This window comes from Ictalurus punctatus, chromosome 10 (genome assembly GCF_001660625.3).
Source record: "Ictalurus punctatus breed USDA103 chromosome 10, Coco_2.0, whole genome shotgun sequence".
NCBI lineage: Eukaryota > Metazoa > Chordata > Actinopteri > Siluriformes > Ictaluridae > Ictalurus > Ictalurus punctatus.
In genome coordinates, this window is record NC_030425.2 from 22,570,899 (window position 1) to 22,596,826 (window position 25,928).

The following is a 25,928-nucleotide window of genomic DNA, read 5'->3' on the forward strand; positions in this document are numbered from 1 at the left end:
TCAGGACCGTGCAGCATTGAGGAAACAGTCGCCTGTTTTCCTTAAATTTGTATTTCCGATAAAAAGAACTTCCGTAAGGTCTTCGCATTCTCTAAAAAGCAATACAGTGATATCTACAGTAGAAGAGTTGGAAGAATTTGGACATTATTATTTGTTGACGCTAATTAGCTACTTCGCTAGCTAGTTTAGTTTAGTAACCTGCCACTGAGTGTAGGGCTGTGGAAATAAGACTTGGCGTTAGCAATGGTAAAACGCACACTGCGCACTTGTGGGATTATATTTTTTCTGTGTTTGCTGTTCGGAGACTTTGTGTATGGATGGTTTCACAACAGCAACAAGAACATTCAAGACAAAACACAACAACAACACAAACGCGTCAGTAAGGTGACACCGGACAGTGCGGACCAGAGCTGTTTTTGTCACGTGAGTACAGGGTTATGATTTGAATTATATAGTATACATAAGTTTTATTCACTTTATTGTGGTTATTTTGGTGGTATTTAGCTCGTGCTGTCACACAGCGCATCCTTCTCGCACTTTCCATTACCACTCGGGCATGACGTCACCGCTGCGCGAGCGTACACGATGTAACTTCCTCTTTTCCCTAAATCTCAAATATGCTCATTTTCGTTCTGTTTGCCTTTAATTTGATGGTTTTTATGGGAAATAAACACTCCTGATATATATATATATATATATATATATATATATATATATATATATATATATATATATATATAATATAAACTAAGGGATAAATGTCATACTGAAGCACCTGCATTCAAATTTTTTTATTATTATTAATGATGGGGAAATATTAACAAAACAAAACAGCTTAAAGCATAAAGTCCACGAAGCAGGCACTGTAGCAGTTATACAAAACTCTCAGTGTACATTCAGAGGTGTGTAGTGGCGCTTACTGAGCGTGTTGTTGTCTGATTGGCTCCGCACAGCTACTGCGTGCACAGGATTATGGGATATGTAGTTCTCCGAACCTCACACGACCCTCTCTCTGCTGTTTTACGCTGAATGTGGAAACTACAACGGGAGGGCGGGGCATGTATGACGTAAACGTGTTTGTGGGCGTGGCACAGTACGCACGCGGTGGTTGATTTTTAAAGCGGCCGCCTTGTCGCATGTGGGCATGATTTCTGCAGGGAGATTACAGCTGTTAACTTCACGGAGATATGAGGACGTTTTAATAATTATAATAACAGAATGCCGGACACAAGGTGCATCCCATGGAGGACGAGCCTTCTTGCTGTCAGCCTGTTTGGACTTTTGAAATTATTCCAGATCACACACAGTGTAAGAGCACTGATCTACTCATGACACCTGGCATGAATGAATAGCTTTCACAGCATAGCAAAGTATTCCAGTAGTATACAATAATCTTTTCTACTTTACAAAGTTTTATACTAACTCTGTTTGTGTTTCTCGGGGGTTATTAGGGCTTGATGATATGATTATATGAGAATATATGAGAATGATTATAGAGTGTGTGTGTGTGTATATATATATATATATATATATATATATATATATATATATATATATATATATATATATAATTACACACACAGAGTACTTGCTGTAGAGCAAAGATGCCTAAAAAATAATGAAATCAAAAGTTTCTACATTTAAAAAAAAAATACTATAAAGAGCAGTAAACAATAATAAATGAAACACAGTCAGTATTTGGTGTGATGACCATTTGCTTTAAAAAAACAACAATAGTAGTCCTCGGTACAGTTTGTGCAGTTTTATAAGGAAATGAGCTGTGAGTTTTATTGAGCATCTTGCAGAACCAGCCACGGTTCTTCAGGAGACTTTTACTTTTTCACTCGCTTCAAATTTTTTTCAGCAAAACCCAGCAGACTTCATTGTGTTTTTTTGTCGTTCATTGTGTTAATTGTCGGCCTCTTACGTAATATGCTGCTTTCTTTACTGACATAAACATTTTTCTTTCACATTCAATTTGGTGTTGGATAACTAATGTTTGGGAATCTAAAATGTTTGTTGTACTGACTCGATAATGTAGAAGTCATAAAATAAAAACCTAGAACAAAGTTTGTACTAAAAATTAGGGTGCCTAAGACTTCTGCATAGTACTGTATATACTGTATGCTTGCATCTGTGTGTGTGTGTGTGTGTGTGTGTGTAGATCTTAGTATGTGTACAGCTGGGTGTTAGTCATTTTCCAGATGCCTTCCTGTTTGATGATATTGAACAGTTCTCATAGTTATAAAGTGTTAATAAACAGAAATAATGATGAGAAAGCCTGAAGAGTTTGGGTCTCCAGAGGATATAATGTTGTTATTGTTTCACGATGCACTTTTCTCACAGGTTTGGTTACATTCAGAACTCTGATTGACTCCAGCGTTACTCGTTGTAACAATTTTGCATCACCTTTATTAATTGCTTCATTATCTACGAAAAAGATTTTTCTTTCTTTATTCTTTTGCATTTTATTAATGTGACAGTTTTCTCTATCATATATTCAAGTATCATATTATATTTTTGCAATATCAGCCATCTGTGCTGTTATTTTCTTCTGAGCTCTTGTAGATATAGGATGAGATAGTTTAGACCTGTTGCTTTGATTGGATGACGGTATTAATTATTTAGGTGGCTATCGAATACCACACCTGTCTAACACAAAGCATCTGTCCATTCATAATACATGGGCAGTTGGTATCAGATGTGAAAAGGGAAAGCAGGTTCCTGGTTAGACCTCTGTTTAAATAGTGCTAGTTGATTCTATCGGCTTAATCACACATAATCTAAAGTGCAAAAGTCTTTTTAAATCTTGAGTGATGTATAGGGTTAATATTAACATCTTTCTTCTCTTCCTCTTTTTAAATAAAACCATCGTTCTTTTTTTGTTGTCTGAAGTTGACAGGTGTTTTGGACGACTGCTTCTGCGACATCGAGAGCATTGATGTCTTCAACAACTTCAAAATTTTTCCTCTCATACGCAAGCTCATTGAAAGAGACTTCTTTAGATACTACAGGGTAAGTCAAGCTGACTAACCAAAACCTGTTTATTTAACTGCATGATCATTATCAGTTATTTCACATAATGTGTTCCTGAAATGAAGGAAAAGACAAATTAAACCAGAGGAGTCACATATGATCTTTAATGCCAAAATCCTGGTCCTGTATTTAAGCAGAATCGAAACTAACACTCTTTACACTACATATACAAGTTCACGCCTGATGGTTTCCTTCCTTGGTTCTTTTTCCAACATCAGAAGGTCTTTGAATGTTAAACGATTCATCTAATTTACCCACAGCACAGAGCAATCAGTTGAAAAGGCTGATATATGCATAGTCATGGGCGTATGTGAGAATGTAGCGCGCAGTGCAGAAGAAGCATCCTCGGTACAGAACTGCTTTACAGGAAGTGGCTGAGTGGCAGAGAGCAATATAAGATACAGTTCAGATATCTGGTTAGGGTAATCCGTATCAAATCTGTCATTGGGTTCCTTCAAGCTACGCTAGTGCACTGTGATACCACAGAAAAAGCTGCAGTCATTTCCCATGGATTCTCTCTCGGCAGGTGAACCTGAAGCGTCCGTGTCCGTTCTGGCCTGACGACGGCCACTGCTCGATCAAGGACTGCCACGTGGAGCCCTGCCCGGAGGTTAACAGCCTTTCTGGCTTATTTGTCTCTTAATTGTATTACGTGAGACATGAAGCTGAGTTTATATATTGCTGTGCAAGACCTGTAAAATATTTTCATCTTGGTTTATTGTTTTTTTCTTTGTTTTTTCATGTGTGTGTTTATTCATACAGAGTAAGATCCCTGTGGGAATTAAATCAGGCAACTATAATAAGGTGAGACAAACTCTGGAGTGAATATGCTACTTTTAGTAAACAAAATATAGATGGGAATGATAATATAATTAAATGCATGCAGTAGAGGTTCAAACTGTTAAGGATTGGTACAGCACTTTAATTTATACAGTAATATCAGAAATGTGTGATGTTTGAAGCTTACTGTATGTCTAGCTTAGTTCTGAGGGTTTGAGATGATCATGTAGCATATTATATTACACATCATATTCGGAGGATTTACATAATTCTACGTGTGTGCGTGTATGTGTGTGCGTGTATGTATATGTGTATATGTGTGTATATATATATATATATATATATATATATATATATATATATATATATATATATATATATATATATATATATATATATATATATATCACACACACACATAATTGGACATAATGACACATAACATATACATATGTTCTGTAAATCACTGACATGTATTAGAAAAATATTTTGTCATTCTTAGTCTATGGAAAATAAAACAAAAGTGCCGTAATTGAATACTGTGATGCAGTTCTGTCCCATGGTCAGCTGGGACGTTAAGTGTCTTTTGTTTGCTTAAAGCCTACAGGTTTGTGTAATGGAGCAGAACCCTAAGGATAGGTGGACTTTTTCTAGCACTTAGTGTCGCGTCAGCACACAGCACTCTTTTAGAGAGCTCTCATTGTTTGTCCTGTAGCGTGTATGTGTGTGCCCAAAGTGCTGAGGCATCTGGTTCTGTGATAACAGTCAAGGTCACTTATATTGACTTCAAAGCATTTAGACCAGTCTGTGAATTTTGAGCACTGACCCTCCAAATGTTTTGTAACCACTAGGTTAGAGTGAGGTTGTGAATTGTCGACATTTTATTATAGACGTTGTCAGAAAGCAGCTTTACCGGAAAATCCTGATGTAGATTTAGATTTAGATTCCTAACGAACATGCCAGAGATGACGGATAAACTCCCCAAGATGACATGAGGAAGGAACGCTAAGAGGACCCAGACACTGCACTGTAATGACAAACAGTATGAAATGTGTTGAAAGGTTGTTCAGTGGGATAATATTGAGAATAAGAGTCCTGAGTTGAGTCCTTATGATTACAGTATTCATGTGAGATTATTCACTGAGTCTTGGGCAGTGCAGATCTTTAGATTATCTGTTTCAGACCAGATTCCACATACAGAAACACTCACCATCCACTTTATTGGGAACACCTGCACATCCATGCAGTTATCTAATCATTCAACTATGTGGCAGCAGCACAATGCATAAAATCATGCAGAGCTTCAATTAATATTCACATCAAATGTTAAAATGTGACTTTAACTGTGGCATAGTTGTTTTTAGTAGTTGGGCTGGTTTGAGTATTTCAGAAACTGCTGAGCTCCTGGGAATTTAGACTCTAGAGTTTACACAGAATGGTGCGAAATACAAAAAACATCCAGTGAGCGGAGGCCTGCAGGCTGAAACACATTGTTGGTGATAAAGAACAGAGGAGAATGACCAGACTGGTTTGAGGTATCAGGAAGTCTGTAGTAGCTGAAATAATGATTCTTTACAACCGTGGTGAGCAGAAAAACATCTCAGAAAGCACAACATATCAAACTTTGAGGTGGATGGGTTAGAACAGCAGAAGACCACATCAGGTTCCACTCGTGTCAGTGAAGAACAAGAATCCGAGGCTATCATGGACACAAACTCACCAAAACTGGACAGACTGGAAAAAGAGCAGGTGATTTTGTTGTAATCTTCCAACTGCCCAGTTTCTGTGAGCCTGTGCCCATGATAGCCTCAGTTTTTTGTTCTTGTTTGAAAAACGTGGAACCCAATGTGGTCTTTTGCTGTTGTAGCCCGTCCACCTCAAGATTGTGCATGCTGAGATGCTTTTATGCTCACCACGGTTGTAAAGAGTGATTATTTGAGTTCATATATCCTTCAGCAAGAACCAGTCTGGCCATTTTCCCCTAACGTTTCTTATCAACAAGGCGTTTCCACCCACAGAACTGTCGTTCACTCAGTGTTTTTTGTTTTTTTGACACCATTCTGTGTAAACTCTAGAGGGTGCTGTGTATGGAAAATCCCGAGAGTTCAGTAGTTTCTCTAATACTCAAATCAGCCCATCTGGCATCAACATCCATGCCATGGTTAAAGTCACAGAGATCACACTTTTTTCATTCTGATGTTTGATTTGAACATTACCTGAAGCTCTTGACCTATGTATATATCACGGTGACCGAGAACATGCATTAAACAAGCGGCGAACACACACTTAACGGCTGCACACATTACTCAGCTCGTTACTTGTTGCTTAACTGAAGTGAAAACACCAAGCACACACTTGCTTTCTTGTTACTAGGAGACAACAATAGAAAAACATACACAGCGGTCTCAACAGCTTGATTCAAGACTCCTGCACTCCTAACCCAACCTTATTTTACTAATCGGCAACGTTAACAAGTCTATTGTGTGGACGAGCATCCACTACCAACCACTCCCGTACTTAGGGTTTAAAAAAAATAAAAATAAAAAATATATATATTGATGCCAACTGCTTCCAAAATCCAAGCCTGATTGTGAATTGTGGCTATAATAATAGTAAAAGTAGTATAATGTATCCCTAGTTTGTCATTTCTGAATCTACATCTTCCCTTTATCTGAGTTCTGACATGTGTCCTTTCTCCTGGTAGTACTCTCTCGCTGCGAACACTATCAGCGACATTAAGGAATGTGAACAGGCCCATGAGCTGGGTGCCATTAACAGTACACTGAGGTATATAGTTAACACACACACACTCACACTCAGCAGACCTTGCTGTTGCTGTCCTTCTGTTAGATATACTCATGTTTGTTGAAGCAAAAAGCATGCATTATTACAAAACTGTACTTGTGTATTAGAAATCTTTCTGGTTCTTCACAATTGTCTTATTTTTCTGTCTATAGTAATCAAAGTAAAGAGGCGTTTGAGGACTGGGCTCACCATGACGATGCCCAGGATCACTTCTGTGGCCTGGATGGTAATGTTTCACACTTTCTCTATTACAGACCTTTTCAAACAGATAACGCTTTTATTATTCTTGATAGCACGTGAGTAAGTACACCTGCCTGGTTTGGTTTGCTTAAGGCCTAGACACACTGTTATTTCTTGTCTTGGGCTGTTTGCAGACGAGACATCTCCCGAAGCCGAGTATGTGGATCTACGGTTGAATCCCGAACGCTACACCGGATATAAAGGACCTTCTGCGTGGAGAGTGTGGAACAGCATCTACGAGGAGAACTGCTTCAAGTGAGATATTTGAATGCCTGGGAAATAGAAGTCTTCATGGATTCAATAATCCAGACTCAATTCAGAATTATGGCCCATGTAACCAAATATGATATTATACCAGTTAAAATGGTAGGAAAAGGAATCATTGGTATTAATAATGAGTCACTGGGTCTGAAATGTTTAATTCTTGCTTTGAACCCAGGATTTGGTTTGTGACTCCAGTCTCATTTTTTTCCCCTAGTTTCTAATGCAAACATACGCACAACACACACAGTGTCCCTGAAATAACATGGCAATGAATACTTCACATTTAATCAGGACCATTTCATCAGCAGCTAACGTGCAGAACAAAAATGTTTGCATTCTAAACAATACAGGCTGAGCCAGTTTTTAAAAATGCAGCACGTCTCATTTCCTTTTCTAAAATGTGCTCATGTTAATAAGTCACACTGTTTGAGTGATCATGGCAAGTGCAGGTTCTCAAGCAGTTATGACATAAAATGAAAATAATTATTGAGTAAATGCATGAAAGTAAAATTTTCTCATACTAATAACAACTGTGAGAAATCATACCAACATTGTTATGGTCAATTGTCTGTGACTTCAGGGACAGACACTCACACTATGTATGCTCATATTAATGATTCATTCTGTTTTATTCACTACAAATATTTATCGTCTGTTTTTAGGCCGAGGTCAGTGTATCGGCCTCTTAACCCCTTGGCTCCAAGTCGTGGTGAGTTTTTTGCTTTTTGCTTCATGTTGATAAGTTCCTCTACAAATCTGAATCGTGTTACATTTCCAAAGGCACATAATGGCACGATTGTTGTGTATAAAGACAGTGTTATTATGATTATGCTTTTTTTTAATCATTTGTTATTTCTACTTCTCTTCTAGGTGATGATGATGGTGAGTATAACTCTGTATATATTAAAAACATTTATATGTAGGTCCATCACTGTGGATCGTGTGTGTGTGTGTGAGAGAGAGAGAGAGAGAATTTCAGTAGAAGTGGGATTTTAAACATTTTCTGTGTGTTTAGACCCTGGACTAATACGGTAACATGGACAGGAGAGATCAAATCCTTAATAAGCACTTTTTATCTTGACCTACTTGCTCTGTCAGGGCTGATTTTACATGCGGTTTGTGTTTACTCTGTTCACACAGGTGAAGGCTTTTACAACTGGCTGGAAGGTAACTGGATCTTTGTCATTATCAGCACATTTCCACTGACACAACTCAGCAGTCAATACAGCAGACAAATACACCACAGCTGAACTCACACACACACACACACACACTCTCAAACTACTGGACAGACCAGACATTGTGACCCTCACAGTGTAGTGTACTGTCCCTGTGTACTCAGCACCCTGCTAAATGGATGACTCTCTCTAAACATATTCCCAGTGAGGGTATTAAGCTGTCATAAGCAGTGCCAGTTTAGACCTCATTCATGGAGATCTTGTGTAGCCCTCTGGTACACTATAGGGTTGCTAAACTCACCAGTTTTCTCAAAGGCAGACACACACACACACACTTGTAGAGTGAAGAGCATGGAGGATAATAAAGGTTTCACCATCAGGTCTTATATTAAGATAGTCTTCAGTGCTAAATACTGCGTAGCTATGACTGATTTTGAGTGTGGACTTTTTCCGATACTAGGTAATAGAGGCAAACGCTGTATTGGTTTCTTTTTTTTACTGTATTTGATCTGTTTTTGAACTGATGAACGAATATGCTACGTTATCATCATTGTCTGCTGAATTATCAAATCTGATTGGCTAGAAGGTGTTGCTTTTTTATTTTTCTAATATTGTTTCTCTAGTAACAACTCATTCACAGGGACTTGTATGGCAGACCTGCCACATATACTAAATCAAATAATAAACAGCTTAAACAAACAGAATTATATTTAACTAAGAAGAACATATAATTGTTATGGTTAAGTTTTTTTTGTTACGTAGTCTTTTATTTAGCATCTATGGAAGGAGCCTCCAGTGTCAGTACTGTTTTCAGGACAAATGCTGTCATATTTCTCAGTAACATGTTAAGCAAGAGAGAAAAATGAGAGGCTAGCACAGGAAGGACTATTTATAGCTGTTATAACAGGAACTAACTCGTTTCACAGACATTCCACAAAATTAAATCAACTATAACGTGTTAAAAAGTGTTGATGTGTCATTCATTTAAAATAAATGTAAAAAAAAACAAAACAAAAAAAACAACAATTGGCAAATTTCTGAGGAAACACTACAGGATGTGCTGTTTTTGAAAAATAATAAACTTTGGGGTGGGAAAAACTCTCCTTCGTGTCAGGCCGCATCACACCACCCAATAGTTGATTGTTTTCCTTTAACAGCATTCCACCTTGTGTTTCATTTCTTACTTAACAAGTCAGGTGAAGCTTTAATATTTCACGTCAGTGCAGCATAGTTGTTTGTATACAGAACAAGTGTTTACTTCATACAACGCTGTAAAATTTAAGTTACACTCAACTTGTCTTATGGCCAGGTGCAACCAACCACTGATGCCATGCTTGTTGTTCATAATCAAGGGTTCTGTAAATCTGTAAGACTAATTTGAGTTTTTTGTTGTTGTTGTTATTTTTTATATATATATATAATGATGACTGTGATAATGCTTGTAAAAGATATATGTGGTTTGGTTGTCTGCTGTAGGATTGTGTCTGGAGAAGAGAGTGTTCTACCGGCTTATTTCTGGCCTCCACAGCAGCATAAATCTCCACCTGTCTGCTGAATACCTCTTGGATGGTGAGTGTCAAGGAATCATCTATTAATAATTCTGCTGGTGTGTTTATGGTCTTCAACTGTAAATCTTTTATCAAAATGTCCTTTAAGACAGTGAAAATATATATATTGAATGTAGGGTGTCTAAACTTTTGATAGTGTATATTAAGATTTTAATGATAATATAATTACAATTGCTGCTGTTTTCTGCTTTCTCACTGTCCCACCTGTGTTGTGTGCATGCACCTGCGTGTGTGTGTGTGCGTGTGTGTGTGTATGTGTTTACAGAGGGCTGGGGGAAGGCAGTGTGGGGACCCAACGTGCACGAGTTTCGCCGGAGATTTGACTCTGCCGAGACCAAGGGCGAGGGAACACGCAGGCTGAAAAACCTTTACTTCCTGTACCTGATCGAGCTGAGAGCACTGTCCAAAGTGGCACCGTATTTCGAGCGCTCGTTCATTAACCTGTACACAGGCAACACACAGGAAGACTCGGATACCAAAGAGCTACTGCTGCAGATCTTCAACGAGACCAAGTGAGTGCCAGATGCATGATTAACCCCTTACACTCCCAGGATCCAGAACATCTTGTTTCTCTCCCTCATAACTACATATATTTTAAAGAGTCATGAAAGTAAATGAACAAATCGTAGTCATTTCTCAATAATTTACTTTATGGTGACTAACTGAATAATAAACTGGCACTACAAGTGGTTAAGTAATATAACTTGTTTAGATTTGTGGGCCAGAAGCGCCCTACTAAATGTAGCCGTCGTATTATTAAAAAGGGACACATAAAAATTCAAACTTTACTATAATATGCATAATAATTAATGAAACATGCTGTGCTATTATAAGAAAATCACAAATGATGAGGTGGCGTGACGTATTGCAAAAAAAGTGTCACCATATCAACAATTATATATTTTTATAAATAATGTTGTTTTTTTAATTATTTGAAGTGTCCATCATAAAAATCTTCCTCATAAAAATGATTCATTAGAAATTAAAGTATTAGAAAAAGCAAATTAATAGACACTTGTGATGTGAATTACAGCGTGCACTACTGTCAAAGCTGCAGTTATAAAAGAAAATAAAATTCACTATATGACCGTCAGAATTGAGAATTCATGAGTAAGAGCGCTGTAGTAAAAATATGATATATATATATGTGTGTGTGTGTGTGTGTGTGTATATATATATATATATATATATATATATATATTTTCAAGAATATTGTCTGTCTCTCTGTAGAGCTTTCCCCATGCACTTTGATGAGAGCTCCATGTTTGCAGGCCACAAAATGGAAGCCAAAAGGTTAAAGGTGAGTAGGTAGTCTTTGTAAATACAGATTTTTACAGTGTGTGTAAACACACACTTTCAGACTTGCAAAACACATGCAGATTGCTCTTCAAGCGATGTGAAAGGGGAACTTTGTCATGTATATTTAAAGCTAAGCATGTAAATAGGAGGGATGTAGAAAGGTTTTTTCATGAGTCCATCTTCCCACTGTTTTATTCAGTAAGAATCCTATACAGGTGCATCTCAAAAAATTTGAATCATTGTGGAAAAGTTCTTTTTTTTTCTGTAATTTAATTCAAAAAGTGGAACTTTCATATATTCTAGATTCGTTACCCATAATGTGAAATATTTCAAACCTTTTTTCTTTTAATCTTGATTATTGCTTACAGCTCATGGAAATCAAAAATCCAGTATCTCAAAATATTAGAATAAAAAATTTATTATACAGAATTGGAGATGCACCTCTGTGTTACTCCACCGTGTTGTTTAGACGTGAACAGTGTCATCATACAAGTCAGTGTTTCTCTAGACCTCGAGGCCTTTAAATGGGCCACTGTATCTGGTATTTAGTTCTAGGTAGCTTGCTTCACATAATTAAGCCAAATGTGACTTGCTTTGGAGAAAATCTTTTACCACAGATTTGGTTATTTTCCTTAATTGCCATGATGCCATTTTGTTTTTGATTATGCAGACAATTCCAGTGACTGAATGTCAGTTTAGAGTGTTTTGTTTTTCATAAACATCATGTTGTTGGGTCTCTCCATCACCAGGAAGAGTTCAGGCTCCATTTTAAGAACATTTCTCGTATAATGGACTGCGTGGGCTGCAGTAAATGTCGACTGTGGGGGAAGTTACAGGTATGGTTACGAGTGTTGTTCTCATTCTGGAAAGCCCCCCTGTTTGTTCAGAGTTGTTAATCCTGTGTGCCTAGCTCAGAAATGTACATTTCTATATATTAGATGTAATTATGTTTTTGTTTTTTTTTAAACATGTAAAGAAAATAAGTGGTTTACTTTCTCTTTTTTTTATAACTCCTTTTAACACCTTTGGCGTACATTATATTTTCAGTAAGGATTTAGTACTAAACCATGTTTTTAATCTACAAACATTTGTAATCTATTGAACAGACTTCAATAATCTTCATGTAAACCCACTAGTGTGTTTTTGAACACACCCTAAGTCTGACATGCTGTTTGTTTCTCCTCAGACCCAAGGCCTGGGCACCGCCCTCAGAATCCTCTTTTCTGAGAAAGAGATCAAAAATCTTCCAGAAAACAGTCCCTCCAAAGGCTTCCAGCTCACACGCCAGGAGACTGTAGCTTTGCTCAATGGCTTTGGGAGGTAAGGATTAAAGATTTAGGGTGTCTCATGCAGGTTAAATGCAAGCGCTGTCTGTCTCACTGTGTGCCTTTTCATCAGCACACAAATTCTCATGAGAGACCTCCTTTCAGCTTCAGAGCAGTGGATTAAAATGCAGCTCTTTTAATGCCATTAATGGTGCTGTCAGTGATTTTTATCATCAGAACACTTTTTGTGATATTTGATCAATATCTGCTCACAGTAAAAAAAAAACTTCAGTCCGCCTAGGAATAGAAAAAAAAACAAATAATGTGGAAGCCACGGCTCCTTCACTGGGACGGACAGAAGCACTAGTAGGAGAGTACACGTTATCATACACAGTCTCCAAGGAAATATCTATTAGTCTCACAAGCCAGACCACTAGGTTCACAAGAACCAGTGTTAATAACAGTTATATTTAACTTCATTAACTACATAACATCATTTTTATACCTCACCAACAGTATTATATACATATTTACCAACAATCTTTCTTTTTATGGGAGTGAACAAGCGAGATATGCAGATATGTGAATAACTGGTCCATATGAAACCAGATAGACTCTGAAGGATCTATTTTATTTGTAATAAATTACACGTCATTAAATATTTATCTAAAGTTGTCACTATGATTATGGGAAATATAGGCTAGAGCAAGTTGAAGGCTCACTCTGTCCCTGTCCCGAATACGCTGTCATCCTCCTCAAATATGGTTTTGTATTTTTAAAATGTTTCTGTTCCTCTCTCTGTCTCCGTCTCCATCTCACACTCTCCTTCATTACTCCAGACTCTCCACCAGTATAAAAGAGCTGCACAACTTCAGAACGCTTCTAAACGACCAGAGGTAACACACACCCAGGCCACCAGGTGGTGCTAACCCAGAGGACTCTGCAATAGTTTCATCCTCCTCAGAAGGAGGCCTTTATCAGGGACTTTAGAATTGAATGTGGCAAACAGGACCCCCCACCCCCCAATGCTGTCCAAATCCCTATGCTCTGTTCTGCTGTTCTCTGCTGCCCGGCTAACAGGAAACAAAATACTGCAGGTCACAGTGCGACAAACCGCCAGCTTCTGAAGGAAACAGGAAATAGAGGCAGGACCAGAGTGCACACACCACATGTTTCCCAGTCCGTGATCCAGACTTCATAGCTCTTTCTCTATGGGTCCACAAAAAGTGGTTGCCCACCCCCGCTTTTTCTGTGTGTGTGTGTGTGTGTGTGTGTGTGTGTGTGTATGTGTATGTGTGTGAGGGAAAGAGAGAGCAGGAATATAATATGTTTATGTGTCAGTGAGGGCGTTCACACATAGGAGGTCATTCTAGTGAACCGTACATATGTCTTCTTGGAACTATGACTATTTTCTTAAATATTTTTATGTCTTTAAAACCTCAAGATGCAATTTAGCATAAATTATAAATTGGCTTTCATATTAACATGTAATGCTGCCAGATCGCACCTGGGAAAATAGGACATGTATAGGAATAATAGGAATAATAGGATATGTAGCAAATGTTACAATTCTGAGTAACTCATAACAAGCAATATAGTTCCAGTCTAGGATGTCTTTAAATTGTGTGCAGTGACAATAAATATTTCTAGAATGATTGAACTTCAGTATTAATGTTAAATACTCAACTGCTTGGTTTGCAATCCAAAGCCTTTCTAAAAAAAAGTGTCTCGTTTTATTTTTCGGACATTTCCTCTTTCGACTGTCATGCCATGTTTCATATGTCAGTTATGTGAATGCTTTATATGTTTATTTTTAACTTTACGAGACTCATTAAATTTATAGGAATCTGTGTGTGTGTGTGTGTGTGTGTGTGTGTGTGTGTGTGTGTGTGTGTGTGAGAGAGAGAGAGAGAGAGAGAGAGAGAGAGAGAGAGAATATTTCCTTCTTTGTTATAGTTGGGTTTGGACCAAACATTTTTCCCTTTATTGGTTCTCTTGTGGTGTCAGACCATTTTAAGTGTGTAAGTGGAAGTTGGCATATATTCTTTTCTGTACACATACACACAATCCAGTCAGCTGAAGAATTGTAGTCACCCTTCATGAAAATTCAACAAGAATTAAAGTATGGAGAAAAACCAACATGCATGTCATTTCGATAATCATATTGGAGCGTTGTATGCTGTTGTCATTTTAACACAAATCCTTTTCAAGCACAAAACATGTATTAAGAAGGTCAGCAAAAAATTGTTTTGCAAAACATAGATTTGGAAAATGTCACCCCTACAGGGGGCACGAGTGCTTAGTGTTCTGCACATTTGCCCCACACCTCCAGGGTTGGGGGTTTGAATCCTGCCTCTGCCATGTGTGCATGGGGTTTGCATGTTCTCCCCGTGCTTCGGGGGGTTACTCCGGGTACTCTGGTTTCCTCCCTCAGTCCAAAGACATGTTTTGTAGGCTGATTGACATTTCCGAATTTTCCATACTATGTTAATGGGTGTTCAGTTGTGCCCTGCAATATGGGTTGGCAGCCCATCCAGGGTGTCCCCCGTTTTTTGCCCAGTGTTCCCGTGGATATCCTCCAGGCTCACCGCGATCATCTGTAGGATAAGCAGTATGGAAAATGGATGGATGGGCACCCCTACAGTTAATATTCGCTGAAGTTTCAGAAAGTTTGAAAGACACAGAATTTTATGACGCACCATGTGGTTTGCCTTTTTAAAAAATATATATATATTTATTTTTTATTTAGAGACTGCATGTCAATCACAGTGTCACTAGCCAATCATGGACATGTGTGAGCTCATGTCCGCGGAAGACGGTAGATGGTGCTTTATTTTATTTTATTATTTTTATTTGATTTCACTTAATTACATTTCATTTAATTTAATTTTACCTCATCTCTAAGAAATATATTAACAATAATGAAAGCAAAGAAGTTCCCCAAAATGAGTAAGCATAACTATGTTTAGCTTCTACAATCAATTTGACTACTTTTCCTGAAGGGTGATAAAACCGCTTGAGTTCTTTGTTTTTATAATGCATTGCCAGTTTATTGGGTGTGCCTACTAAGTATATCAGTACTGATCTATTGTCGTGTGTCATCCCCTCGTGCCCTGTCCATCAGTGCAATGGGAGCACCATAGTACTGCCTCTAACCATATTATTTGGTTGGGGGTCCATTACAGCCAATAATATTAATGTAGATGCAAGGTATGTCTAATATACTGGCAGCTTATTCAGTGTATATTCATTTTTGCTCATTCTTATGAAGGGTGCCAATAATACTTGAGTTGACTCTACACAGAACGCTGGTCTATGATGTTCATGTGGGGAGATCAGTGACTAAGGGCAGCTACGTGTTTGTGTGTGTAGCGTTGCATGATTTATAGAGCACCACAGTGTCCTGTGTGTTCCACTTGTCTGCCTTAACGTTACAAAATATCATTTGTAATGCAGCTCACGTGCAGAAAACCTCTCTACTAAACAGATTGTGTCTTTAAAGTTTGCTCTGTTCCTACATTTTCTAATTTATTTTTCAATCCTTGTGATCCTTGCTAAAACTGATTCATTTTCTGCTACAGTGATTTCTGCCTCCTGTGCTTTAAATGAGCAATACCAGCGATTTTTTATTATTATTATTATTGAAATGGTTAAGAAATGATAATAAATATCATATTAAGAAAGGAAATACTCTGAGTTCAGATGGAGGAAAAGGCTTTCGCAGTACTGATGATCAGACTCCTTCAGAATGAGTGAGTGGTGTGTGATCTGATATGATTGTTTTTCTTTCTTTTCAGTCCTGATTTTGCACCATTTGTAAAAGAAGGAGTTTTTCCCCAGCTCTATTCACTGTCTGTGTGCATTACAATGGATCATTTGTTTATTTGTGAACTTGTCAAATCTATTTATTTAAAAGGAGAAATAAATGTCTGCCATTGGACGTCTCCATGTTTGTCCTCTGATTGCATGCAAAGGATTAAGTTCTCAGAAACTCTGATATAAGATGTGAAACAGTCTGAAACGAATCTCTATTATAATTGTAAAACCAAATATGGTTTTTCAGAGTTCTCAATCATCCTCTATCAATTATAGTGTAGTCATAGAAAACACATGGAAAATGGAACAAACGTCCTGGAAATATTCATGATATCCTGGAAAAGCATAGAAGATGCTATGAAGGAACTGAAATAGCATATTTTATTATGGTATCTCTTAAGTTCTATAAGTTGCGAGATGGGGCCTCCATGGATCGCACTTATTAGTCAGGGGTCAGCATGGGTATTCTGACTGGTCTGCAACTACACAGCCTCATGCGCAGCAAGCTGTGATGCACTGTTTATTCACACCTTTCTGTCACAGCCAGCATTAAGTTTTTCAGCAGTATGTACTACAGTAGCTCTTCTGTGGACTCGAACCAGATGGGCTAGTCTTCGCTCCCCATGCACATCAATGATCCTTGGCCCTGTCACCAGTTCACTGGTTGTCCTTCCTTGAACCACTTTTGGTAGGTACTAGCCACTGCATACCAGGAACACTCCACAAGACCTGCTGTTTTGGAGATGCTCTGACCCGGTTGCCTAGCTATTTGGTGCTTGTCAGTGTGGTTCAGATCCTTACGCTTGCCCATTTTTCCTGCTTCCAACACATCAACTTAGAGAACTGACTGTTTACTTACTGCCTAATATATCCCACCCCTTGACATGCCATTGTAACGAGATGTTCAGGATGTTTTTTTAATGTTATGGCTGATCAGTATATTTAAGTAAGGGAAAAAACATTACAAAGTGTACTTTCTAAGAGAATAAGCAGAAAGTATTAGAGAATAATCCTGGATAAATTATTTTCCAATAACCACATTTCCTGAAATGATTTTATTCCTTCTATACCACAGGAATTTGCCAATGATTACTGTTTTTATTAATTAAATAATGTCATATTTTATTTATTTATAGTTTTGTCAAACGCTGTGAAACATCTGTTAAAAAAGTTAGTTCCTGTTTTTAGATAAGTTATAGCACCTCCAAACAGTCAGTCACTTGAAGGCCTCTGTCCTGAAGACTTTCCTGTATCTAAAAATTACAGCTTTGAAGTTCCAGCTTTACCTCTGACTGCTACAAGTCACTGACACTGAAGACTCCTTCCAAAAATTTTAAATAAACATCTCCTAACAGACAACTTCAACAGAAATATCAACAACGCATTTAATGTGGGGCATCTGCCATACAAGTCCCTGTGTAAATTGTTACAAATTAAAAACTATTGGAGCGAGTGCATTCATTCAAACCTTGCAGTCAGAACTACTATCAGAGCCACTGTTATAGAAAATTAATCAACACCTTCCGACCAATCAGACTCGAGTATTCACCAATGCCCTATTAATGATGTCATATAGTGCAGTGCAGTGTTCGTGCTAGCATTAAAATATTTGCTTAGAATAACTAATAAAATAAAAATAAAACACACACGCACACAAAAGATTGCCTTTAGTAGTTAGCTCTGGTTTCAGTTGTGTTTCATATTTTAAAAATAGGTGACATGTCCTGACCTAAAAATCCTAAAGCATAGTTTAAGGAGCTCATTACACCTAATGAGTGTAAAGTCATAGTCCTATTGTTAACAGTATAGCTGTTTCAGATTTTGGGGTCAAAAGAACACATTTCTGTTTCAAACATCAAAATATTTCTTTATTGGTGAACCTTTACAGTCTGATGCTCAACAAAATATTTTCAACCAACAAATCCATTGAAAGCGTAATTTTCACAACTAGCATGAATAAAAGGCATGAAATACTGCAGAAGAAATAAAGACGTTTATTCCTTTAATAGGAATAATTGCTGGAACAGGAGCAGTATTTCTTGTCTTTTTTTCTATTTATTATTGTCAACACAAATATAGCAAATAACATTCGTGCTATAAATAATAGCTTATTTTATGGTCGATATTTTCACTTGTGTATATGATGGTGACTAAACTTTATGTTACGTGAAGTTACTAGTGCTCAGATTAAAGGTACTCCAATTAAGATTTTTTAAAAGGATTTCTTTGATTCCGTGTGACAATTAAAACTGTACTGTGTGTGTGTGTGTGTGCGAGCGAGAATAATTACAGTGTATACAGATTCCTACTAGGTTTAGCTATAAGTGTGTACTACAGTAACAACTACAACTTACATGTGACATTTGTGGCCTTTTGATTGAAGACGTGACAACTGAAATCTTGATTAGTGTACCTTTTTACATCAGTTACAGCATGAGAGATTACAATGCAGTCAGACAGGGTTCCCATGGTAACCCATGCATCGCTTAGCCGTGATCACCATGGTAACACATGCCTTCCTTAGATCTCACGTTACGCAATCCCCTTTCTGGATGGCTTGTGCCGCGGAAGTGTTAGTCAACTGTAAAGACCCATATATGCAGATGGACATGTTAAAGTGCAGTGCGTCAGAGGATTTACAAACAGCAGTATGCAGAGCTCCTGTGTTAATGGTTTAGGCCTGGTGACGAGCGCTGATTTTCTCCACCCAGGTTTATGAGGAAGCTGCTGCTTCGGCTGCCCCAGTCATAGCAGTCTGAGGACAAACTGAGAAACAGTTGGGTATTATTCCTCTTATACCACAACAATCTGCAAAAACTAACAATATGTTATTTACAGTATGTGGACACCTGAAACCTTTGTAGACACCTGACCATCACACTCATATGTGCTTGTTGAACATCCCATTCCAGATTTATTCCCCTTTTGCAGCTATAATATCCTCCATCTTCTGGGAAGGCTTTGCACTAGATTTTGGAATGTGGCGGTGGGGGTTTGTGCTCATTCAGCCACAAGAGCATTAGTGAGGTCAGGAACTGATGTCTGGTGAGGAGACCTGGGGTGCAGTCAGTGTTCCAGTGGGGTTGAAGTCAGGGCTCTGTACAGGACACTCGCGTTCTTCCACTCCATCCTCGATAAGCCATGTCTTCATGGAGCTCACATTGTGCACAAGGGCATTGTCATGCTGGAACAAGTTTGGGTCTCTTAGTTGCAGTGAAGGGAAATTGTAATGCTACAGCATACAAAAACATTCTAAACAGTTGATTGTGTCCAATTTTGTGGCAACAGTTTGGGGAAGAACTGTGTATGGGTGTGATGGTCAGGTATCAGCATACTTTTGGCAATATAGTGTTCTTTTTAATTCAGTAATAGTTACATTTAATGTTATATAGCATGCAAAATTACTCAGCATCTTCTAACCAATCAGATTCAAGCATTAGACACAAAACTTTGCAATAAACAGATTATGGGATTTTGTGTATTTTTTTGTGGATTCATCCTAGTCTATCCAGGAATACTGCAGTTTCCCTGTGGTATGATGAATGTGATATGGATGTGGTGGGTGGGTATTGATGGGCTGTTTTTACCTTGTTGAAGAATTCTGAGGATAGGATCCCCAGGCCAGATCGTCATCACTGTCATATCGTCGAGGATTGTCAAAGAAGTAGCGTTTGGTAGAGAAGACGTGACTGGGGATGGCAGATGCACTCTAGACAGGAGTTAAGAGACAAAAATGGCAGTGTGACATTAGTACCTCAATATTATGCATTGAATATATGTGTAGAAGATATTATAGTGAAATGTAATTCTATAATAGCATCTCTGACAGTAGTGCTAGCTGTGAGGCAATCCCATGTTTATAGTAATATGCACGTTCTTATTACATTAGTGTTTCTATAGTAACAACAAACTCAAAAGGACTTTTATGGTGGATGCTGCATATAATCTATGCTTTATTATTAACAGATTAAAACACATGTTAGTTATTAAAGAAAAACACAAAATCATTCATATAATGAAGCTTTCTGTAAGGAGATGGTAAATGGTCTGCACTTATATAGCGCTTTTTTAACCTTAGTGGTTCCACAGCACTTTACACTGGTTGTCATTCACCCATTCACACTCACACACCAATGGTAGCAGAGCTGCCATGCAACGCGCTAGCTTGCCATCGGGAGCAACTTGGGGTTCAATGTCTTGCCCAAGGACACTTCATCATGTGGGTCGGGAATCAAACCGCCAACCCTACGATTACTGTACAATCCGCTCTACCACCTGAGCCATAGCCGCTCCAGATGTTATTTAACATGTTTGGAAGGACTCTCCACTATCAGTACTTTAAAAAAGTCAGAGGTAAAGCTGTAAGTTTTCCTCCTTGGGAAAGTCTCAGGAAGGAGGAAAACTGTGTTTTGTGGTTTTGAGTTATTCTGGGTAATTTTGTCTTACTTGAGAAAGGAACAACTATAATGTAAGTGCTTAGAGGAACTAACTTGTCTCATGGATGTTCCACAATATTAAATGTAACTATAAACAGATAAATAAAAGTGCTACTGGCAAAAGAGGAATAAAACACTTTAGGACATGCTGTTATAGGAAAATAGTGCACTTCAGATTGGTGATTGCTCACACACCACCACTGTTGTTGATTATTATCCTATAATAGCACACCCCAAGTGTTACACTTACTTATTCTGCTGTTTATGTTAAAAAATAAATAAATAAAAAATGGCATTGCTGAGCTACAGAATGGTTTGAAGTGAGTGTCTGATGATGTAGGCATGCAGTCTACACAATGTTAAACTGGTGGCTATAACCTGCCCTTCATTATTAGCCTCAAAATATCATTTATGGTCAAACTGACTGCATTTCTGCATAACTGCTTTCTCTGACATGCCCACCCTTTATGCCTCACCCTGTCTTGTGCTGGCTTGCGAACCCTGAAGAAGAACACCACCAGGGAGGTGGGCAGAAGTTCCCAGACGAAGAGAATCACTCCGAACACTACATATCCAGCATCACCCAGATTGGACCTCAGGTCTGCCTGCAGGATCAGAGACAAGACACATGAGGTAGTGTTTGTGGGTGTATTTCATTCCCAAAAAGGAAAGAGAAAGTCTTTTTGTATAAGTAGGTAGACAATCCTGTGTGTGTGTGTAGAAAGAAGGAGCAGGACAGGCTTGATATTGTGGTGATGCTTACCTGGTCAGACACGTTGTACCAGTCATAATCGAAGGAATTGATGTTTTCGATGTCTGTTAAAGCCAGAACAACAAGATTGTAGCAGGCACGCGATGTATACAGGAGAATCACCATAATGCCAATCAGGGTCACCTGACACACAGAGGTCCCCTGTAACCAGTAATATTGCAGAGATGATGTAACACAATAACTAATAAGCATATATTTAAATTTAGGAAGAATATATGTTCATGTGATGGCTTAAGATGACACACTGTCTTCTAAGATAATGTATGAAATATGTATGTGTAGTTGTCATACTTATATTTCATTACATTTGATTATATACTGTATATTTCAAAATAATGAAATTTAAAATCTTGCAATGCCGCTTGTTAGATAAATGTATTGCGCTGATTGTGTTAATTATCTCTCTCGAGACATATACCTTGGACTCTAGGTAGATACTGGCAAGGGACATCTTGGCCACCTTGTAGAGACAGACGGAGAGAGAGATGGCACAGAGCACGAAAAGGGAGTCGTTAATGGTGACACGCACCAAGACGATTGTCTTAACTTGCGCATCCGTCATTTTAACCAGCAGAGCACAAGCCAGATTCACCAAGAGGAAGAGCAGACTAGCACCTACGAAGACCAGGTACAAAGGGAACCTGAGACAGAGAGACAAAACAGAGACAGGGAGAAATTTTTGAACAGTCTATATTTAAGCATGCTTGGCTAAACAAGCTACAGACTCACTTATCATACAATAATCTATATAAACTGTAATAAAACAACACTTATTATATTTGTGTTATTAATGGTGTAATTGTAAGAGTGCAGTTTATACCATTAGAATCAGTTAAGTTGAACCTAGCAAAGGTACTATAAGAGAAAAGGTTAGAGAAGAGGAGTCCTCTGTGGTGTATAATTAAGGAAGCCTGTGAGTAGTGTGTAGAATATTAAGAGTTACTGGCATCTTAAAGGGTGCTTACTTGTACTTGAGCAGATGAGGAGAATACTTCGACTTGGCCTTAAAGAAAACCTGTTTATAACAAAAATGAGAAGAGGTGTCATGGTACAAAGCAGTGAAAACAGTTTGCTAGACCTCATTTACAGTAAAGTAAGATTTATTTTAAATGATAGTTCGTTCACAAATTTAGAAATGTACACTTACTCTAAACATTGCTATCATGAAGTGGAAGCGTATGTATTCTAGTTCAGTAGTTATTAAGAGGGAGAATTTGCAATTAAACAGATTTGGCCACAGGCCACACCTCCAACCTGGTCTTATGCTTGTGCTGGCGTGATACCAAAACTATGTGCTGAGGAAGAACGTGATTCCAGCTTCCAGATGGCTGATATCCATTTTTATAGACAACAGTGTGTTATCACAAACCACAGAAGCAGATACGTTTGAGATTTTGAAAAGACTAATAATTTTTAATATATTGTTTCCGTCTCCTGGTCATATTTATGCTTCAATTATCAGACAAAATTTCTTGATTTTCCATAATCTTTTCCTTAAGTGACTTTTGTCAGGGGGGGCAATGAATAAATAATTTGTACCAATAATGTTGTCAGGTTTCACCTTCCTCTTCACTTACTCCAGCTCAACCAATGAGCAAGTGCAAGTGTGTGGTGATTTAAACATGTAGTTTGCATGATGTTAAACATTGTAAAGTTTCATTTACTTGGTAGTTACATTAGCTTTATAACTCTAGTACAAAACCAAAGAATCAAACTTTAGACCTCAAACGTACATCTACAGATGCTGAACATCTATAGTACTTACCATCTGTAAGTAGAAAACTGTAAATGTAAAAATCTTATCCATATTATTTTTGGCTGAACCATTACTTTAACCAACCTACAACCATGTCTCAGCCTGGAAGGTGATGTTTAGACAATTAAGCGAATACCATGTATGAGTTTACTTTAACACGTCATTTCAAGGCCTGCATTGTAACAGATGACTTTTTACAGCTTCATTTCTCTGGAACTTGTGTCTGCTGTCGGGATTTTGCAGTGCTGTAGACAACACTGTACTTGAGAATTATCCAGGTGAAGTCATTAATATTTAATGCAGGTTTAATCTGAAATGTAGGTCACACACAGACCAGCATGTACTTAGCGTCTGAATAAACTAGAACACTGTAAAGCAATCTTTTGTCATCCTTAATTCATTCTGGGGTCCTACCACATTTAAACCCTTTAACATCCCAGGACTCACCCATGTAATTACAGCCGCTTCAATGTAGCTACTGAGTAATAAGCTTGTTAATGTATAACTGAATAATTATCTGAGACTTAAAGGGATTAATCCTTCTTCACTCATCCTCCCCCATTGTAACACTTCCATTATAGACTGTTTTCCTACTAGCATGTCTGAAAAAGGTCCATCCGCCATTCCATGTCATCTCACCTGTGCACAGTAGAGGTTCATCAGGCTGAGTGTGAAAAACTGCAGGCACACTGGGAAGCAGTAGAGCAGCCAGAAGGCGAAGGGCCCAAGAGTGTTGGCTGTCGCACAGTCCCTGAAGTAAAAGGAGAAGAGCAGGGCACGCAGTGCCGCCCACAGCAGGCACAGGAAGAGGAACACTGTCTTGTAGCTGAAGCGCTTGTGCCGGTAGCGCAGCACTAGCCACAACTGGGCATAGACGAAGGCGAAGAGCAACGAGTAGAAAGCCGTGTAGGCCACCGTCAAGCCCAGCTTCACGTACGGAGGAACAGCCGGGCTTAAGGTTGCCGGGGAGAGGGACGCATTGGCTCCTGAAGCCCTCGAACCGTCCTCCCTCCTCTCTTCCATCAGCCGAGTGTCCTCCATCTTCCTGCACTCACTTACTCTCACACCCTGACTTTCTCTCCTGGCAGCTGATTAAGGTCTGGTCTCACCAAAAAAATGCACAGCTCCAGATCTGTTGTTCTTGCTGCTGTTGCACTCATCTGTTTCTATGCCCATGTTCATGCACCTGCCCAAGCCCTATATGTGAGGGAGAAAGGCAGGGGAAAAACCGGGAGAAAGGATGAGGCAGGAAGGAGGAGGAGACATGAAAAGGATAAGCATGGCTTCCTACAGCCGTGTAGAGAGTGGACCAGGAGCATGTGATCTGGATATCGAGCTCTCATTGGTGGAGCTATTCAGAGAGAGAGTGACACTCGACTCGAATCTCCACCAGGCTTTGTGTGTGTGTGCGTGTGTGTTAGGATGTGGCATGATTAATATCATACCCTGCTGCTATGGCTTTATTTCTCTAGGAATGGAGGCTGCCTCTGATCATTTTCCACATCAAAGGATACTAAGCCTTCTATGATTGCATCACACATTTTAATGATGGTGTAAAACCATCAGATGGCACTATTGCATTTTTCAAGCATCTACAGTGTAATCCTTGGCCACCCACGTTTGTTTGAGATGAGCGAAAAGCAACAGATTGATCTAGATAATGCTGGATGCTAGAAGTACACATGCACAGTCTAGAAATGAAATGCCACAATTCAAGAAATAGATTCTGGGATATGTCTGATACTTTTGCCCGCTCTTCATGGCAAAATTGCACAAGCTCTCTCAGATTGGATGGACAGTATGAGTGGGTAAACAGTATTTCTTGCCACAGATTGTCACTTGCATTGAGGTGTGGGCTTTGCCTGGCCATTCTAACACATCCAGGTTGTTGGTTTTGAACCACTCCAGTGTACTCCCCAAATCATGAGGCTACCACCACCATGCTTCAATTAGAAACAAGTGAGCAGCAAATATAGTGTTTGGCCAGAAAGGTATATTTTGGCCTCACCAGAAAACCTTTTACCACATGTTAGCTGAGTCTCCAAATGAAATTTCATATGGATTTTTTAAAAATAATGGCCCCAGCCACATCTTTGTCCCAGACTTGTTTTGATAGGTCCTTGATCTTCATGATGGTGTGTGTTTAGATAAGTTCTCTAACAAACCCTAGGGCCTTCCAGGAACTGGTGTAATTATAATGAGATCACATGACACTTTAATTTGCTCACATTTGGACTCCATTCTGCAAATTATGTGAATTCTGACAGCAACGGGCTGCACCACAACTAATTTAGGGGTTACATAGCAACAGCAGTGAATATTAATGCAATTACAACTTGTTTTTTAGTTGTAAAAAATGTTTAAAATCTTATGGATATGACATACCAGCAACGTGTAGATCTTCTGGATTGTGATACCAGCACAGTGTAGATCAGAGAGTAGTTTAGACTGGTGGTGAGATGTTCAGTTTAACATCTGCTTTCCTTCCCAAGTGGAGATATGGATCAGCGATTAACACCAAAGAAAGGACTTCTTTTGCCTGCAGATGCCTGACGCCAATAACATATCAAAACCTCCTTTGAAGAACAGGGGTATTTTATCTTGTTCTCACGTCCATGCTGTTATTTTTCCCTGAGCTCTTAACATATTTTCTTGCAATTTATACATAATGTGTTCATCACCTCAAGACAATAATGGCTAGTTACAGTTTCAA

At 38.5% G+C, this 25,928-nt stretch overlaps 2 protein-coding genes across 4 annotated transcripts; one reads left to right on the top strand and one right to left on the bottom strand.

Moving 5' to 3' along the window:
• ero1b (endoplasmic reticulum oxidoreductase 1 beta) lies at window positions 1-16,375 on the top strand. Its single transcript, XM_017477577.3, has 16 exons — window positions 1-423; window positions 2,896-3,015; window positions 3,563-3,646; window positions 3,799-3,840; window positions 6,521-6,603; window positions 6,774-6,847; window positions 6,996-7,116; window positions 7,788-7,834; window positions 7,996-8,007; window positions 8,266-8,292; window positions 9,780-9,872; window positions 10,137-10,383; window positions 11,102-11,171; window positions 11,920-12,006; window positions 12,357-12,490; window positions 13,275-16,375. The coding sequence occupies exons 1-16, from the start codon at window positions 244-246 to the stop codon at window positions 13,333-13,335; spliced, it is 1,482 nt and encodes a 493-aa protein (XP_017333066.1). The 5' UTR covers window positions 1-243; the 3' UTR covers window positions 13,336-16,375.
• On the bottom strand, window positions 16,051-24,579 carry gpr137bb (G protein-coupled receptor 137Bb). 3 transcript variants are annotated; one of them, XR_008397097.1, is made up of 8 exons: window positions 23,855-24,579; window positions 22,425-22,474; window positions 21,878-22,100; window positions 21,451-21,600; window positions 21,164-21,292; window positions 19,839-19,960; window positions 19,101-19,435; window positions 18,889-19,017 (listed from the first exon to the last, which is right to left on the bottom strand). XR_008397097.1 is itself a non-coding variant. In XM_017477580.3 (7 exons), the coding sequence occupies exons 1-7, from the start codon at window positions 24,254-24,256 to the stop codon at window positions 18,918-18,920; spliced, it is 1,176 nt and encodes a 391-aa protein (XP_017333069.1). In that variant the 5' UTR covers window positions 24,257-24,573; the 3' UTR covers window positions 16,051-18,917. The 3 variants fall into 3 exon arrangements, 1 of the variants encoding a protein (XP_017333069.1); XR_008397098.1 differs by having other exon boundaries at window positions 18,912-19,017; window positions 19,120-19,435; XM_017477580.3 differs by lacking the exon at window positions 19,101-19,435 and having other exon boundaries at window positions 16,051-19,017; window positions 23,855-24,573.
• Window positions 24,580-25,928: the final 1,349 nt, after the last annotated feature.

What these genes read in the sequence shown, in the direction of transcription:
- ero1b (XM_017477577.3), top strand. Translation starts at nt 244, where the DNA reads ATGGTAAAACGCACACTGCGCACTTGTGGGATTATATTTTTTCTGTGT. An exon ending in AATCAGGCAACTATAATAAG is followed by an intron (nt 3,841 to 6,520) that starts GTGAGACAAACT and finishes TTCTCCTGGTAG; the next exon opens with TACTCTCTCGCTGCGAACAC. An exon ending in CAGATCTTCAACGAGACCAA is followed by an intron (nt 10,384 to 11,101) that starts GTGAGTGCCAGA and finishes GTCTCTCTGTAG; the next exon opens with AGCTTTCCCCATGCACTTTG.
- gpr137bb (XM_017477580.3), bottom strand. Translation starts at nt 24,256, where the DNA reads ATGGAGGACACTCGGCTGATGGAAGAGAGGAGGGAGGACGGTTCGAGG. An exon ending in TGAACCTCTACTGTGCACAG is followed by an intron (nt 22,475 to 23,854) that starts GTGAGATGACAT and finishes TGTTATAAACAG; the next exon opens with GTTTTCTTTAAGGCCAAGTC. An exon ending in CCTCATCTGCTCAAGTACAA is followed by an intron (nt 22,101 to 22,424) that starts GTAAGCACCCTT and finishes TCTCTGTCTCAG; the next exon opens with GTTCCCTTTGTACCTGGTCT.